General features: G+C 40.2%; 1 protein-coding gene across 2 annotated transcripts in view; it reads right to left on the minus strand.

The window, feature by feature from the left end:
• SNCAIP (synuclein alpha interacting protein) overlaps window positions 1-18,270 on the minus strand; it is a 97,569-nt gene that overhangs the window by 43,480 nt on the left and 35,819 nt on the right. For both annotated transcript variants that reach the window (XM_076362826.1, XM_076362827.1), the window contains exons 2-3: window positions 12,965-13,067; window positions 3,464-3,536 (exon numbers count right to left, since the gene is read on the minus strand). In XM_076362826.1, coding sequence (XP_076218941.1) covers window positions 3,464-3,536; window positions 12,965-13,021 — 130 coding nt within the window. In that variant the 5' untranslated portion in view covers window positions 13,022-13,067. The remainder of the gene's footprint in view (window positions 1-3,463; window positions 3,537-12,964; window positions 13,068-18,270) is intronic.

Raw genomic sequence — 18,270 nt, forward strand, 5'->3', positions numbered from 1 at the left:
GGCTATTTACTAAACTTATCTGCGAACAATGAATAGTAAGACTTCCATAATACCAGCCATATAATTAAAAAAAGTAATTCCACAAAGAGGAACTGTCTGGTTTAAATCTGTTCTAACAATCTTGTTGGTGAAAATGGTTGTCTGCATATTTATATATATTTTTAAGTATAAAGTTAAATCTTATTTTCTCTATACTTTTGTCTTAACTGTCTTAGCGAACTAAATATTTTTCTGAGACAAAGCTGACAGAGAATTATTTTTTAGATTATTAAGGTGCCGACATATCTAATCCTATGGCTAACTTATGCTTAACTTTTAGTTCTTTTAAAAAATAATTCTTGGATAGTTCTACTTCTTCCACATTCTTCTCTGTTTTAAAGAAGAAATGCAACCTCTAACTGAGCAGCAGTCAGTATGAGGTAGAAAGCTGGATCAGCTCTTTGTAAAACCTCTGAGTTTTTCTATGTGTAATTACTTAAATTGCCAATGGAATACAGATATAAAATAACATAAATGTCATGCATACTCACGATTTATGATATAATCTATCTTCATCAAGAATAGCACGTAGCAACAATAATTTGGGGAATGTTTTTTTAATGGTCCACAATATGAGGAAGGCAAGAGACTGCATCAAAAGCAACTATGAAAAATCACAGATGGGGCCTTACACAATGTTGACTGATGCAGCTCTGCTGATATTTCAAGATACTTCAGATATTGAAGTCTGTACAGGGATGTAAAGTGACACCTTCCTGTTCAGCACTATATGTTTACTCAGTGATGAAGCAGAGTAAAAATAAAATAGATTTTAGTACTATTTCTAATTCACCAAAACTCATAATGATAAGTAGAGAGAAAAAACAGATTTTAGTACTGTTTCCAGTTTGCCAATACTATTATCATTGCTAAAGACCTCGTTTTTGACTCAAGACTTTTAAACAAAGCTGTGAATTAATTTCCACTGGCAGACTCCCCAGTGCTACTACTGTCTTCCAGCAATGTCTGTATTTGCTGCTGTCAACCCCTTTTCAAGGCAACAGATGAACACAGATGTAATTAAAATCATCATTGAAAAATGTCTGACTGCAGAAGTGACCATGAAACAACAGAGCTACACTATAAGTTGTCGATATCCCACAGTCTTAAGGAAGAGCTCATAACCAGTGCTTCATCCTGGCTATTGGTTTGCATTTTACTTTAAGACTACTATCTGAATTTTAAAAAGAATACACTCTTCTTCCTGAAAACAGATATTGATGCTGCCACTGTGGCTGAGGAGTCCTCATGAACAGACCACCCAGTACAGTATATCTTAGGGGCTATTCTTGCACTCCTTCTCTGGTTCACCTTGCTCTTGGAGCAGCTGAGTGAATTTAACTCTTTTTATGACAAGACGAGATAATGCCCTGCTGCCACATGATCAGCTGCTAATACTGATAGGCAGAGAGAAGGGGGGAAACAGTGGTGGGGAGAAAACAAGGGGAAAGGGGACGTAGAAGAGATGAGGGGGGTACTGGGTGGGGAATGAAGGCGGTGACAATGAGGGGCAGTGAATGGTGGGGAGGAGAACGGTGAGAAGAATGGGAGGAAGAAGGGTCTAGAAGAGTGGTGGGAAGAATATTGGGAAAGACTTGGGGGGAAGACTGGGGGAAAGACTGGGGAGAAAAACAAGGGAGAGACTCGTGGGGAAGAATGGTGGAAAGACTGGTGAGGGAAGAATGTGGGGGAAGAAAAGGTAAGTTCTGGGGAAATGGGGGGAAAGAATGGTGGGGTGAACATTGGGGAGAATGGGGATGAAGAATGGTAGGGAGGAATGGTAGGGGGAACAGGTGGGAAAACAGTGGGGAGAATGGCAGAGAGAATGGTGGGGAGAATGGGGGAAGAAGAATGGGAGGAGGAATGGGGGGAAGAATGGTGGGAGGAATGTGGGGAAGAATGAGGGGATGAATGGTAAGGAGAATGGCAGGGAAGAATGAGGAGTAGAAGGGGGAAGAAGTGGGAAAGAAAGAGGGAAGGAGGAGGGAAGGAGGAAGGAGAAATAAGGGAAGAATGGGGGGCAGAATGGTGGGGAGAAATGGGGTGAGAATGGGGAGAGAGTGCAGAGAATGGGGGTAAGAATGGGTAAGAAGGAGGGAAGGACAGCGGAAGAAGGGGGAAGGAGAAGGGACAGAAGAGGAAGAAGGGGGGAAGAAAGGGATGAGGAAGGGGGGAAGAAGGAGCAAGAAGGCAGGAAGAAGAGAGGAAGGATGGGGGCAAGGCAGGGCAAGGACAGAAGGGTGTAATGGGGGAGGATGGGGGAATATGGAAGGGAGGGTGGTGGAGGATGGGGAAGGACAGGGGGAAGATTGGGGTAGAATGAGATAGGGCAGATGGAGAGGGGAGAATCAGGGGTCCTCTCCTTTTCCACTTCTTCCCTGCCTCTGCTTGCAGCAGGTAATACTATGTGTGCAATCACTGCTGTGCCCTGTGCGGGCAGTAACATGGCAAGCAGGTACGGTAAGGAGAGCTTTGCTTCCTTTTATTGCCAAGGGCAGTGGCACAGGGATGTGATGACCTGGCCTTTAATGACTCTGGTAGAGTAAGTAGCTCTCAGAAAGTTTCAACTTAGTTACACACCTCAGAAATTTACAACTCTCTGAAAGGAAATATAGAAATAAAAGTTGTCAAAGTATAGCACAGTTCTTAAAGTCTTCTATCATCCCACAAATTCCAGGTGTCCCGTTTATGCTATAAAAGTATTTGATGGAACAACATTAACGAAAGTTCAATTAAAGCATCAGAAAGCACAATAAACTTTTCATAGCTCAACAAAAATGCTCCTCTCACCAATTCATTTCTCCTCCATCAGGAAGAGAAAAACAAAAGGGGATTAATCTCATTTACAGAGTGAAAAACAACACTGAATGCACTTTTTGTCAGGGGGGCAGGGGGAAGGTCTCCAGCTGGTTCTCATCTATATGCCATGATTCTTCATTTAGTTTACACTATTAAACTCAAAAACGCGGCTTTAATCTTAACTATTACAGTATGCCTTAGAGTAGATTGTATCATGTAGCATCCTTGATACAGTTTCAGACTCTGGCAAAACATCATCCCTCAAACTGGTCATGGCCATATGGGTAGTAAATGTATCCAACATTTTTTCATTGGCGCCTACATTATTACGTCTTGTCACCAATGGTTTCTCGGGTTTTCAAGTAAATTGTTGCATATACTGTGGTTTGGAGCTGCTGAGACGAAGCCCTACATTTATCTGTATACAGCCAAATCCTTTTTTGGAACTTTTTTTCCTTCTAATGAACTAACATCTGTTGAAAAAAAAAAGTCATGTTTCCAGAAAGCTGTACAAAAATGAGAGAAAACAAAACAACAGAACACTGCCAAGAAGCTATTGTTGCCAAGTTGTACATGATAAAAAGCAGCCTAGAAAATGATGGGTGGACAGACGTGGGCATCGTACCTGATCTGTCTTCATTTTGGGAATCGCACCTTCTACATAATTCTGGGATGGTCTTGAGGGAAGTTACAGAATACTGTAAAAAAGGAAAAAGTGTACGTGAAGTAATTAATTTGAAAAGATAAAAAGTAAGACTTTCAAGAGGTCCTGATGTCATGGGCATAGCCTAAATCTACCAACCCAAGGGTACTTCTGGCAGTCTGATAGTCTTCTCAGGTTGCATGAGAAAAGCAGATGGCATCTGCTTTTGTGTCCCATCTCAAGGGATATCAAACAGACTTTCAAAGCTACAGCAAAGCGTCCCCCCACCTCAGATTTCTCTTTCCTGCAGACTAACATTATTCAAGTCACAAATGCATTTTATATATCCATCTTTTCCATGGGATGCAAGATACATCAAAGGTGAGAATAGATCTAGGCTTCACAGTAAACACTGAGGGTCTCACTTTGCCCATGTGGGCACCTATTATGGTGATTATACTGCAAGTACTTCATACTTAAAAATTAGAATTCAAGCTTTCACAAACCAGTATGTGAAAGTAATGCAGAATATTTGCACCTTAGAGATCTGATTTCACAGAGGGATGCGTGTAGATACACATATCAGACAACAGGCTCACTTCTCTAACCTAGGCCTTGTTAAAGCAAACTTGCATTATTACTTGATGTGACAGGATATGACATATTAATCACTATGTTATTCTCTGAATTCAGCATCAAAAAGGAAAAAAACAGGGATGAAATATGTATCTTACTAAACAGAAATCTTTTTCTTATAAACTTGTGGAACACCCTTGGTAAGATACATGATCCAGTGTTATAAAACTACACATTCTGACATACAGAAATTAAGTTATTTAATAGCAAGCCTTCCTAAATCAAATGCTTAAATGTTACAGGAATCTTCACTTAAACAAATGAAAATCATTATGTCTGTGAAAGATCAATGGCTTTGCTCATATAAAAAAACCTATTAAAACCAGTATTTTGGAAACCAAAACAGAAAAAAGCATTTAGGATTAGCACAACTGAAAGATTTTAAAGAATACATAAACACCATATGTTTTCAAAGAAACAGATATTTTTAGCTGGTGTGCTATTGACCAATGAAGCAAAACAACTACATATAAAACCACATGAGCTTTCCACACAAAAAAGAAACGGTCATACGTTGTCTTGTTTTTTGCTGACAGTTTGTCATTCAAAGTTTGATGTGCTTCTAATGCATAGCTGGCAATCTACTTCAAAATAATCTAAAATTGACCTCATGTGACCAACTGCAGAAGTAATTTACTTCTCTGGTGCAAGTTTAAGACTGTTGCTCAATTGATTGTAGTTCCTTTATTAAGCTTCAAAAACCTCCCATGCCTTACTTTTTCCCTCACTGACCTGATTCAGGGATGTATTGAGAAGCCTCAGCTACAACAAGAATCTCTCATAAGTATTCCTAGGATCAACACTGAACTTATTAATTAAAATGTGTAGCAGCACTCCACAGAACTACCCAGTGACTCCAATCCCCATTAAACAAGGGGTTGTCTATAAGGCTGTGACTGCTCCAGGATGTGACAGCCTAAAGCAACAAAGAGCAGAAGAACAAAGACAGGGAGAAAGATGCTACTAAATACAAATTAATACAAGTTAAACACACACATGCACAAACACCATGTGCTGTGCTTCACTCTAGTTATTGTTTAATAAAGATTGAGCTGTTAAGCTATACATCTCGCTATTTCAGCACAAAGACTCAGAAGGCAATGTTGAACTGGTCTAGTAAGATTCTTAAGAGAATCCAAGGAACATGTCTCCAAGGAATATGGTAGCTTCATAAGACCAGCTGGTGCAGTTTAAACTATTACACAGTTTGTAATTCAATTAGAATGAGGCCTTTTGTATTCCATTGCTATGTGTTTTGTCAGGCAACCTCAAAAACAGAAAGCCATTTTTCTTTTTGTCTTTTTTCCTTTTCTTTCCTGGAAGAACAGATTTTCTTTCTGATTCAACATTGCACTAAAATGTATTCAGTTACCACCTCCCACCACCAAAATTCTATTAAATGCTATAAATTTGATTATGCATTTTAATCATATTGGTTTGATTTCATTAACAGATTTCCTCCCACTCACTTCTGTCCTCAAAAAGACTTCTGTGCAGTTACATTTTTGCCATCTGTATTTTGTGGTCAAGATGTGGACAACTCGCTTTTGGTCCAGGAAGCAACTAAAATTAGTCTTTAAAGTGGACCTTTCCCAACCATGAGCACAATCTATTGCCAGCTCTTCCCTCTAAAACTACTTTCTCTCATACTCTAGCTCCAGCTCTGCTCATCAGTAATGTTTGCTAGCTTTTCTTCAACAAAAAATTTCAAGGTTACTAGCGGTATCACAGAGGGACAGCAAAAGAGGTTGAGTTTGCAGCCCTTCCCTGGAAGAGAATTTAGACTTAATGCTTATTCAATGGCATTTAGAATTAATTATTTCCCACTTTTCATTCAATAATTTTAAATTGTTTTACATACAAAATTAAACACCATTTGTCAAATTTCACCATTAGAGTAATCAAGTCAACCAGAGTTCAGGGCCACGCCCAAAGGCATAAGTGACAATGTGAGAGCTAAGCACATCAGACCACTTCGTAAGTCAGTGCTTACTGTGATCTTTGGTATTTAATCGAAGTGTGTTGTAGTTGACGGTGAAGTTCAGTAACAAAACTAAGGGCTTCGTCCCAGAATAATGCATGTAATGGAATTTTTGATTGCTGTTTGAGGTTTGGGTTCTTTTTTGCATTTAAGGCATGCCTATGTCCAACCTGAAATAGTGAATTTCAGTAAACCCCTTAAGAACTTAGTAAGATGGAAGAACAGTATCAATAGCAAACAAGAGACAAGAAGCAGTAACAAGTATTCCATGCAAATGCAAGATATTCCCAATTTCTTCAACAGACACTATTAATTCAGGGGAAAACAGAACCTCCCTTATCATACAAAACATTGTTCATCATGTAAAACTGTACTACAGAATTTGAATTAATGCAAATGTTAACCTTCTAAATTTCACATGGTTCTCAAATTTTAATGCAATGAATTTTAGACCCAACACATGAGAAAAAAACCTTCAATCTCTAGTAAGGCTGTTCTGTGCTGTGACGCTTTTCTGCCACTTGCAGACTCACTTGTGTCTGAGAAGTATCAGAAAGAAGAAATACTGGATCACGAGTAGTAGCATAGAAATGTATATATAAAATAGTAAAAAAAAAGTAAATTAAAAAGCAAAAGTTATTTTTTAACATTCTGTTGTGGAGAATACCTTTAATGTCTCCTGAAATGGGTGCAAAGGGCAAAGTTGGACACATAGTGTGACTCTCAGACTACGTCATCAGAACCATGACACCCCCAAAACACTAAGGACCATGTCCTGCTCCAAACGGAGTCAGTATCAAAACTCAACAAATTCACCTCCACTGGATCAAGACACCAGTGACTGTGTCCCGCTCTTAAATGCACAGCTCCTTATTTTCATTTAGGTAGAGAAAACAGACACCTTCCTTCATTATAGCTAATTTGTTTCCAGGTGTTATTATTACTGTAAGCTATTTAACAGCCTTATTTCAATTTATTTGCTATAGTGGAAAATAAACTGTTTCATTAAGATTCAAATCCCATTAAATTAATACCTTTATATTACATTTGCTTAATCATTTATAACTGTGCAACACCATCCTTTTTCCTAGACATTTATTTGGGAGTAGCAAGCTACACTGAGAACAAGTAAAGCAACAATACTTGGCCTGAGGTTGCAGGAAGATTTTTCTCAATAGTAGCGTCAATTTAAGCAGCTCCAGAGCAAAAAAGTGGAGGAAAGAGATTAGGCTGGCACAGTGCCTGTGAGAAATAATACCTCCCCAAAATAAACTCCTTACTTAATGGCTGTGGTCAACATCTTCGGAGTACTGGTTAGGTTATTTGTGCTATGTATTGTTTACAGCATCTTATAGAGACACTTCATGTGTTACTCTTCTCTAACTTTAAAGGAGACCTGTATAGACACTAACACTGTTAAAGGTGCAAAATGAATGTCAGATTGAATCTAACACTTTCTTTGAACATTTTAGTGTCCATCTGCATTTTGTTTCATTCTGAAAAGCAAGAAAGGAAAAAAAGAGAATTATCAATGAGTTCATGAGCTGGATAGGAAAAAAATCAACCCACTGCAGTTAGTGACTGTGCCTGCACAGCTATGTAGGACCCTCCATGCTGAGATCTAAAGTCCTCATCGCTGGGTAGGCAGTCTGGCTGCGTGTTGCCCGTACACCTGTGTGAGCCTGAGGGGTGACCCAGCTCCTTCCATGGCCAAGGAAAGGTGACAGCAGGCTCAGGAGGTGCGCCGTGCCAAGTAAATGGGAGGCCAGAAGGTTGGCCATACTCCTGACCATACATAGTCTACATCTGCCCTGCCAGGCGAGGATTGACATGAAGAAGTTTTTCAAGCTGTTTCAAAATACCTGACAATTCCACAGCTGCTTAATTATGTTTGAATTCATTTACTGCACTCACATTTCACAAACTTTCAAATTAGGCCCAGTCCTGCACTGGCACCACTGAGCCAGGCTTTTGTTCATACAGAGCTATTTGAATGATCAGAGCAATAATCTATAAACTCAACCCCAAATAGTTTACACCAGGAGCTCTCGTTATGGCTAGGTCATTTGGTATTATTTCTGTAAACCAAGAAATAAAATAGTTTCAATTTGCACAATTTGCCAGTGCAATAGAAATCCTGTATTTTAATTAAAGGATTAGGAAACCGTCAGGTAACCATAATAATAGTGTACAACTTACAAGCAGGAATAAATTTATGGGCAAAATCAAGAGTACTAATGGGAAAAGGGAGAAAGTTTATAACACAGTTTTAATTTATAGTGTATTTATCATTTAAGGCAACTTAAAGGTCGTATTTTTTTTTCTTCCTCGTGAGTAGTTATTTATGAAGAAATAAATGAAAATACTCAGCTTGGTTGCTTAATGTCATTGCAGACAGAATATTACTTTTGTTTAATGTAAACAAGAGTCCCAGAAACCTGTTCTGCTGTCTAAACTACACTCAAATACGCTATACCAGATGGATCTTGACTAGTACCATCTTAGTTTGCAAAATAAGCATCACATTTGCACTCCAGGGCCCTGAGGGAATTGGTGGATGTAGTTGCTAAGCCACTCTCAATCATATTTGAAAAGTCATGGCAGTCAGGTCAAGTCTCCAGTGACTGGAGAAAAGGGAATATAACATCCATTTTTAACAAGGGTAAAAAGGAGGACCCTGGGGACTACCAACCAGTCAGCCTCACCTCAGTGCCCAGTAAGACCATAGAACAGATCCTCCTGGAAGTTATGTTGAAACATATGGATGACAGAGAGGTGATTAGAGACAGCCAACATGGCTTTACAAAGGGAAAATTGTGTCTGACTAACCTAGAGGCTTTCTACAATGGAGTGACAAGAGCTACAGATTTCATCTACCTCAGCTTCTGTAAGGCCTTTGGCACAGTCCCACACAACATCCTTGCCTCTGATTTGGAGAGATATGGGTTTGATGGATGGACGGTTAGATGGATAAGGAATTGGCCATGTCCAATGAGTTACAGTCAACGGCTCAATCTCCAAGTGGAAACCAGTAATGAATGGTGTCCCTCAAGCGTGCATACTGGAACCAATACTTTTTAATATCTTCATCAATGACATAGACAGTGGGATTGAGTGCATCCTCAGAAAGTTTTCACATGACACCAAGCTGAGTAGTGCAGTTGATTCACTTGAGGGAAGGGATGCCATCCAGAGGGACCTTGACAGGCTTGAGGAATGGGCCCATGCAAACCTCATGAAGTTCAACAAGGCCAAGGTCCTGCACCTGGGCCAGGGCAACCTCCAGTATCAGTACAGACTGGGGGATTGAGAGCAGCCCTGCAGAGAAGAACTTGGGGATATCAGTGGATGAAAAATTGGACATAAGCTGGCAACGTGCACTTGCAGACTAGAAAGCCAGTCATATCCTGGGCTGCATAAAAAGAAGCATGGCCAGCAGGGTGAGGGAGGTGATTTTCTCCCTTGACTACACTCTTAGGAGAACCTACCTGGAGTACTGCATCCAGCTCTGGGGCCCCCAGTACAAGAAAGACATGGACCTGTTGAGTGGGTCCAGAGGAGGGCCACAGAAATGGTCAGAGGGCTGGAACACCTCTCCTATGAAGAAAGGCTGAGAGAATTGGGATTGTTCATCCTGGAGAAGAGAAAGCTGCAGGGAGACCTTCTTATGGCCTTTCAACATATAAAGGGGGCTAACAAGAAAAATAGAGAAAGACTGTTTACCAGGGCCTTAGTGACAGGACAAGGGGCAACTGAAAGAGTGTCAATTTAGACTGAATATAAGGAAGAAATTTTTTTTTACTATGAGGGTGGTGAGACACCGGAACAGATTGCCTAGAGAAGTGGTGGATGCCCATCATTGACGATTGTATTGGGTTTACACAGCAAACTAGCAGTGGGGGCTGCAGGGGTGGCTTCTGTGAGAAGACACCAGGGGCTGCCCCCATGTGGGACAGAGCCGGTTCCAGCTGGCTCCAAGATGGGCCCGCCGCTGGCCAAAGCTGAGCTCATCAGTGATGTTGATAGGGCCTCTCAGATACCATATTTAAGAAAGGGTAAAAAACCTGCACAACAGCAGCTGTGAGAGAGGAGTGAGAAAATGTGAGAGAAACAACTGTGTGGACACCAAGGTCAGTGAAGAAGGAGGGGAGTAGATGCCCCAGGCATTGGAGTAGAGATTCCCCTGCAGCCCATGGAGAAGACCATGGTGGGGCAGATATCCACCCTGCAGCCCATGGAGGACCTCACACTGGAGCAGGTGGATGTGCCCTGAAGGAACCTGCAGCCTGTGAAGAGCGCATGCTGGAGCAGGCTCCTGGCAGGAACTGTGGCCTGTGGAAAGGAGCCCACACAGGAGCAGGTTTTCTGGCAAGACCTGTGACCCCGTGGGGGACACACACTGGAGCAGTCCATTCCTGACTGTAGCCTGTGGGAAGGACCCACTGTGGAGCAGTTCATGAAGGACTGTATCCTGTGGGAGGGACCCCATGTGGGAGTAGGAAAACAGTGTGAGGAGGAAGGAGCAGCAGAGATGAAGCATTGTGAACTGACCACAACCCCCATTCCCCCGTCCTCCTGCGCTGACTGGGGCAAGGAGGTAGAGAAGTCAGGAGTGAAGTTGAGCCTGGGAAGCAGGAAGGGTTGGGGGGAAGGTGTTTTTAGATTTATTCTTACTTCTCATTATCCTACACTGTTTGTTTTGCAATGAATTAAATTAATATCCCCAAGTCTAGTCTGTTTTGCCCATGACAGTAACTGATGAGTGATCTCCATGTCCTTATCTTGACCCATGTGTTTTTTGTCCTATTTTTCTCCCCATCTTGTTGATGGAGGGGGCATGATGGAACGGCTTGGTGGGGACCTGGTGTCCAGCCAAGGTCAACCCACCAGAATGGGGCTCTGAGCAACCTGATCCTAGTGAAAGATGTCCTTGCCCATGGCAGGGGGGTTGGAACTAGATGCCCTTTGAAGGTCCCTTCCAACCAAAACCGTTCTATGAGTCTATGATTTTGGAGAAATGTACAGTTTCATTTTCTTATGTACAAATACAACGTAAACCAAAAAAAAGAAACCGAAACCACTTACATATCTATTTGCCTTTTAAAACAAATTCCTGTCTATTTTCTATGTCTATTACATTTTGGTCATTTTGGCTGAAATGGTCTACAAGGGTCTGGACTATAGACAGTGGCTTTCTAACTCAGGTACATTTATAAGTGCATCATATTAACAGCCTTCTTGCTGCCATTATTTTTAGTCAGTACCTTTCTGCACTGGATTAGAACCAGAGGGCTAACAGGAACAATATAAATTGCTAACACTGATGCTGTGCAGCTGCTCTTTCCACAGCAGGCTAATGACAAAATGTGAAGGTCAGGTATCTCTAAATTGTATATGGTGAGATATGAGTAGAGCACAAGAATAACCATGAATTCTCTTGTTAATCTGGATTCTGGCAACAAATCCTTTGTTCTCTTACCTGCTAAAGCAGGGAGTAAAACTGCTACCTCTATAATTTGTGCTGGTTTTTTACTCAAGGTTCAGTGTCCAATGAAAGAACAGCCTATTAAAACAGGCAGCCTGAGCTGTTCAGCGGAAAAGTGAGTAATCTAACCCACCAGTATGCAGCAACAGCCACAATGGGAGAGACATGGAGAGGTTACATCTATTATGTTTTACAGTTTTACAAACCTGAGTATAGAAACAGATACCAGGACATGATCTAGCATATAACAGTAATAAAAAGAAAGTTGCCCAGAATAAGGCATTCACTCAAGATTGGCTCATTGTCTTATAATATTTTGGGCATTTGCCATATTCCTCTTTAATAAAAATTCAACTTTACAATAGGTAAAAATAAAATCCTTTCCAAAAGGAATCTGTCTGCAAATAAAGCATCTGGAATGTTTTAAAATGAATCAAGAGTCCAAAATGCTAAAGGGAAAACCAGGCCCTTTGTAAAAAAAAAAAAGAAATAAAACTATAAAATTATGAAAAAAGTGGAAGGAGATGGTGGCACACTTTCTTTGACCTGAAAACTGAATTAACATTTTTCTTATAGTGGATTTAATTTAAGTATTCGAGACATTGTTAATCAGACATTCAACATATTAGCAACTCTATTACACAAAAAGCAGAAATACTGGCAGTAGGAGTATTATCATGAGTAATAGAATATACTGTATCAGTGCTTCCTATAAGAACCACTAACAATGCAGATGAACAGTATTTTTGCTTGCAATTACAGCTGCAGTTGTTTTAGTTGTGACACTAAGGATAAGTGCTGTCTGAATCCTTGGAAATCTTTCTGCCTCTTTCTGTACTCTACCATGTCACAGGTACATCACACCTACTGATAAAATATGTGACACCATGTCACATCACACCTATTGATAAAATTTTGCTGTATTTGGAGATGGCTACTGGTGGAAAGGACAGAGTAACAACTTACATGAAAAAGGAGCAATTCAGAGGTGAGAGAGGCAGGAGGTTTTTTACAACCAAAATACATCCAATTTAAAAAAAGGTAAATTTATCATTTTGGTGTCTAAGACTAGCATTAGAGAGCATAGAACTCATTCAAGACAATAGAGTAGATAAGCAACCCAGAAATAAAACTCGTTTATTAATTTGATTTGCAAGTTATTTTTACTACCCGAAGGAGAGGAATCAAGTTTTCCTTCCAAGCTTATTAGAGATTTCCCTTACAAAGCACCTTATATTATTCTAGATCCAACCTATTTAAACATTCCTTTATATGAGGTAAAAAGGAGTGTGGCTTCTAACAATAGTGTTGTTTGTTATATCAGGATTGAGATATCTAAGATTGTCTCAACTTGAGCAAATAAAATAAGACTTGTACTTACCGATATATCATCACTAAAATCTATTTCATCCAAATCAAGGTATTCAGGGGCTTCCATTATTCTTCTATGGACATTTTGGGTGAGTCAGCACAGTAGTAAAGACCTAATTAAGAAAACAGAAATGGATTGTCTACTAAAGAGTAAAAACCACACAGAAATGGTTTAATATAGTTGCTAGATTACTGAGAACATTTAACTTGTAAAGTCTTTCATAACTTAATCCTAAAAGCTAAATATGATTTGCCATCTCTACTCTGCATATCATGAAGAAGCCATTTCAATTTTTAGGGAGAATAGCTAAGTGGTACTTGAACTGGAAATCAAAAATACTTGATTCAGCATTACTTGGTCCTTCCAGAAGCTCAATACAGGTGTTCAATACCTAAGCTGTTGAGCACCCTCATGACCCTGCAACCACAGCTGCATGAATAACATATCTTCTCTTAAGGATACTACTACTTTACTGGCCTGAACACAGCAACTTCTGTTACTATAGTTTTCCTCTGCTCAAGGAGGTAGGAAAGAACTGAGAATCATGCTGTGCACAGAAAACAAAATCCTATCACACCTTATCTCCACTTCGCCGTACAAGCAGACTAACACACAACGCAGACAGTGTTTTACAGATGGATGATTTATCTCTCAGCCTGCAAGTGCACTTCCCCCAAAACAGTAACCAAGGCAAAACCAGAATTATATCAATGTGCACTGATTATCAGGGGCCTTAACCATTTCCTCACAGCAGGGAAAAAGAAGAGAAAACTCTCTTGCAAAGCAAGAAATTTGTCTGGAAAATTCAGTATGTAATTCTGAATAAATTGGAGCTTAAACAATCAGAAGATCAAAGACAATAAAATCCTCATTACTTTCTTAATCCTAACTAGAATGAAAGTGTGCATTATCACTACAGACAAGTACAACAGAAGTAAAAGTGGAAAAGGAAGCTATTTTAAAGGAAGCTGAAAAAGAAAAGTAATAATGCATTTTTAAATAATGTGAGGCACTACGTAAGTGTTAAGTATTATTATGGAAGCAAATTAAATCCTTTTAGTATTTGTACATAACAAAAGGAAATGCCTGAAGGAAAAAAATAATACAAACCCAGTTTATTCATATGACAACTGCCAAGAAATATGTTTATGAATAATGAAGTCAGCTGTGTAGGTCTAAATAAAATCACTGTGTGAAACATTCATGTGTCGTTAAGAATGTCCTAGGATAAGGGGTTTGAAGAAAATGCTTTTCTGCAGGTGTTATACTTATTGGCAAACAAAACCTCAGTCATTAATCTCCTTCATAACACCCCACCCAAGCACAAAGCTGATCTTCAGACACCTGTTCTTGAAAAGTTATTAGAAGACGAACCAAGAGGCAAATCTACAGTTTCAAGCTGAAAGAGCTGGAAAAGCAAATTTTTATTTCTCACCAAGTTACTGAAGGTAAACTTGATGATTCAGCATCATTTTCTTTTTAAATGAACAAAAAAAAGGCATGGGTTTTCCTTAATGTATTAGGATATTTCTGCTCCTTGCAATATGAGAAGGAAGGAACTGCTGGGAATGAGAAACTGGAGAGGAAGGCAGCATGTAAGAACAACCTCAGCTACCTATTATTGGCTCTCACTGTGGCTGTTAGACTTGAGTGAAGCAGTGGGAAAGGAGATGGCTACAAAAAGGTAAAAACTGTGTAAAGCCCTCAGTCCAACTTGATATGAGGAAACAGAAGTGGCTCTAATGTGAAACTAATCAGAAGCTTTTAATTTTGCACAATTCCCAAATGCTAAGTTTGTTCTTAGAGGGAACCACTACAATCAGACAAAATCCTTGCAATGAAGGGAATTAACTGTTGTGAAAAGGCGTGACACATTCAAGTCTACAGATTCTTTTCCACATTAAAGATTTTGCTTTCTTAACAGAAACACAGAATTTCAGTATATTTTTTTAAGGTTTATGCTTTAACGTGTTGCATTTGGGTGACATTATAGCTTAATTCTGGCAAAGTGCACTGTCACTGCATTGGCTTTGCATGGCAAGGTTTTGGTAGCCAGGGGGTTACAGGCTTCTCACAGGCTTCTGTGAGAATGCCAATGCCAGCCGGCTCCAAGACGGACCTGCCGCTGGTCAAGGCTGAGCCCATCAGCAACGGTGGTAGCGCCTCTGGGATAACACATTTAAGAAGGGGGAAAAACTGCTGTGCAACAGCAGCTGGGAGAGAGGAGTGAGAATATGTGAGAGAAACAACTCTGCAGACACCAAGGGCAGTGAAGAAGGAGGGGGAGGGGGTGCTCCAGGCGCTGGAGCAGAGATTCCCCTGCAGCCCGTGGTGAAGACCATGGTGAGGCAGGCCATCCCCCTGCAGCCCATGGAGGTCCACGGTGGAGCAGGCATCCACCTGCAGCCCACAGAGGACCCCACACCAGAGCAGGTGGATGCCCGAAGGAGGCTGTGACCCCGTGGGAAGCCCACACTGGAGCAGGCTCCTGGAAGGACTTGTGACCCCGTGGAGAGAAGCCCATGCTGGAGCAGGTTTGCTGGCAGGACTTGTGACCCCATGGGGGACCCGTGCTGGAGCAGTCTGTTCCTGAAGGACTGCACCCTGTGGAAGGGACCCACGCTGGAGCAGTTCATGAAGAACTGCAGCCTGTGGGAAGGAGTCACGTTGGAGAAGTTTGTGGAGGACTGTCTCCTGTGGGTGGGACCCAATGCTGGAGCAGGGGAAGAGTATGCGGAGTCCTCCCCCTGAGGAGGAAGGAGCGGCAGAGACAACGTGTGATGAACTGAATGCAATGCCTATTCCTGGTCCCCCTGCACCGCTCAGGGAGGAGGATGTAGAGGAGTCGGGAACAAAGGAGTGAAGTTGAACCTGGGAAGGTTGGGGTGGGGGGAAGGTGTTTTATTTTTTGTGTTTGTTTCTCACTATCCTACTTTATTTTTAATTTGATTTAATTTAAAATTAAATTAATTTCCCCCAAGTTGAGTCTGTTTTGCCCGCAATGGTAATTGGTGAGCAGCCTCCCTGTCTTGATCTCAAGCCATGAACTTTTTAATCTTATTCTCTCCCCTTGTCCTGTTCAGGAGGGCGAATGGGATAGCGGCTCGGTGGGCATCTGACAGCCAGCCAAGGTCAACCCATCACAGTGTCCCTCCACGGAGGTAAAGACTAGCTGTCATTTTATCACTGTGACTATTGATACCAGCTCAAAACAAATTATTAAGTCAGTTTTAGAAGCAAGATAAATGCCAACTGTATACATACTGTCCTACACAAATTACAGGGTTGTAGAATCTACCCAGTGATCATTCCATAAGGTGATACATGTATGAAGTAAGAATGAGAATTAAAATATACAAATTTAAAGATTAAAGACATATACGGACCGTATCACACACAATAGCCTAAAAACAAACCAAAGCTTCATTGAGTTTCAGTTTTTCACTGGAATTAAATGGATTAAACCCCCCCCCACCCAGTATGTTTAAAAATCAATGGAAGAGATAAATAAAGCTACCCTAAACATGCCACATAATAAGCCAGAATGAAGAAGTGACCTAAAGATTTTATTTTGCAATTAAAACTGATTTATTCAGGTAAAAAAACCTCCATAGCTTTAATAAAAGAACTACTATTCCTGGTTACCATGTTATCTCAAGATTCTAGAACAAAAAGATCTCAACCTTTCAAACTTATTTTTTAGTTCTAAACTGCAAGAAGCCATTGAGGCAAAAAAATGCTGTATCCATCCATGGCTGACAAAAGGACTGCATTTCACCTAAAGATGTACAAAACTCACCATGTCAGTCCACAGTCTTGCAACATTTCTTCCCTGAAATGCTATCTTCTGTCTTCTCAAAACATAAAGACTATGAAACACACAAAGGCTGAAGAGAAAGTTGGTAACCAAAACAAACACATTTTCTCTATAGACAACTTCTCTTTCTGAAGATAGTGTTCAGTTATATGTAAAGAAAGGGCAAGAGACTCATGCATTCTGTTCTCTATAACATTTTCATTTTTTTCTTGATGAGGTAAAACTGTACAGCAACTCAGTACAAATACTATGACCAAGTAAGATTTCCCATGACTATACTTAGAGTCTTATTCAAGAGGTGTACTTTTTTGATACAATTTAACATAGTAGAACTACACCATGTATAATGACAACCATACGGTAAGGATAGCACTCAGAGTTGTGGCTATTTTGAGACCTTTGCAATGGCTGAATCCAGCCTATTACCAGAAATATAAACAATCTGAATAGCATTCACAAGCAGAGCATAAGCACAACTGATCAAATCCAAGGTAAAAATAATTGCAACCAAAATTGCAACTGCCAGCAATAGATGACATGAGATGAATAATGTATTTCCAGCATCAACACCAAAGCAATATAGATGACTGTCTCTAGCCTGCCAGCAGAAATGTCTGACATTTAACTGATCAATTTCCTTAACTGTATTTTGGAAGCTAGTCATTAAATATTCCACAAAATTTTAACCCAAAAAAGGACATTTCTTGTCTGGCAATTTGGCTTGCAAAGAGAGACACATACACACACATAGACATTTTATACAGGTAAAAGAAATCCTGTCTGCTCTCAGAATTCACAGCTAAAAGAAGAAAACCAGATAAACATCACCCATATGTACTCAAGAAAAAGTGTTTTTTATAGTTTCATGAAACAGTTCCACCAGGAGAAATCATCCAGTTAAAAATTAGCACACAGAAATGTGGTAATAGTAGTATTGGTATAATAACATATTGCACATGTTGCATTGCAACGGATACTAAACAGTGATTAGGTTGTAAAATAAAGAAAAAAAAAATCATCCTTCTCCTTTTCAAGTAACTGCAGCAATCCTTATTGTTTTTCCAAAACAGATTTCCTCTGCCCTTCTCAGCTAAAGCTAGTTGCCTGAACTCAAATCCTGTTACTGACAAACATTCAATACAATTAGGTGAATGAGGAAAAAAAGGGGCAAAGAAAGCAATTCCCAGTAAAATAATAATAATAAAAAAGCAATGAAGTATTAGATACAGGGAACAAATCCATCAATTTCTGCAAACACTAAAATTCCACTCTAGATTGATGGCATGCATTACCTACAGGTGAAATGCTTACATTGTTCACACATTTCTTTTTTAAGCTAGATCAAGCCTTGGATTTGTCTCACCACACAGCCTCAAAGAACAGTCACACCAACAACAATCCCTAGGGGCTGGTGCGCCTTTTGAGGATGAAGAAGACTCAATGTGCAGGAATGCTTTAAAAGCCAGTTCTGCTGCTGACTTTGCATTGTGAAGCCAAT

Source organism: Aptenodytes patagonicus, chromosome Z, assembly GCF_965638725.1.
Source record: "Aptenodytes patagonicus chromosome Z, bAptPat1.pri.cur, whole genome shotgun sequence".
In the NCBI taxonomy this organism is placed as follows: Eukaryota; Metazoa; Chordata; class Aves; order Sphenisciformes; family Spheniscidae; genus Aptenodytes; species Aptenodytes patagonicus.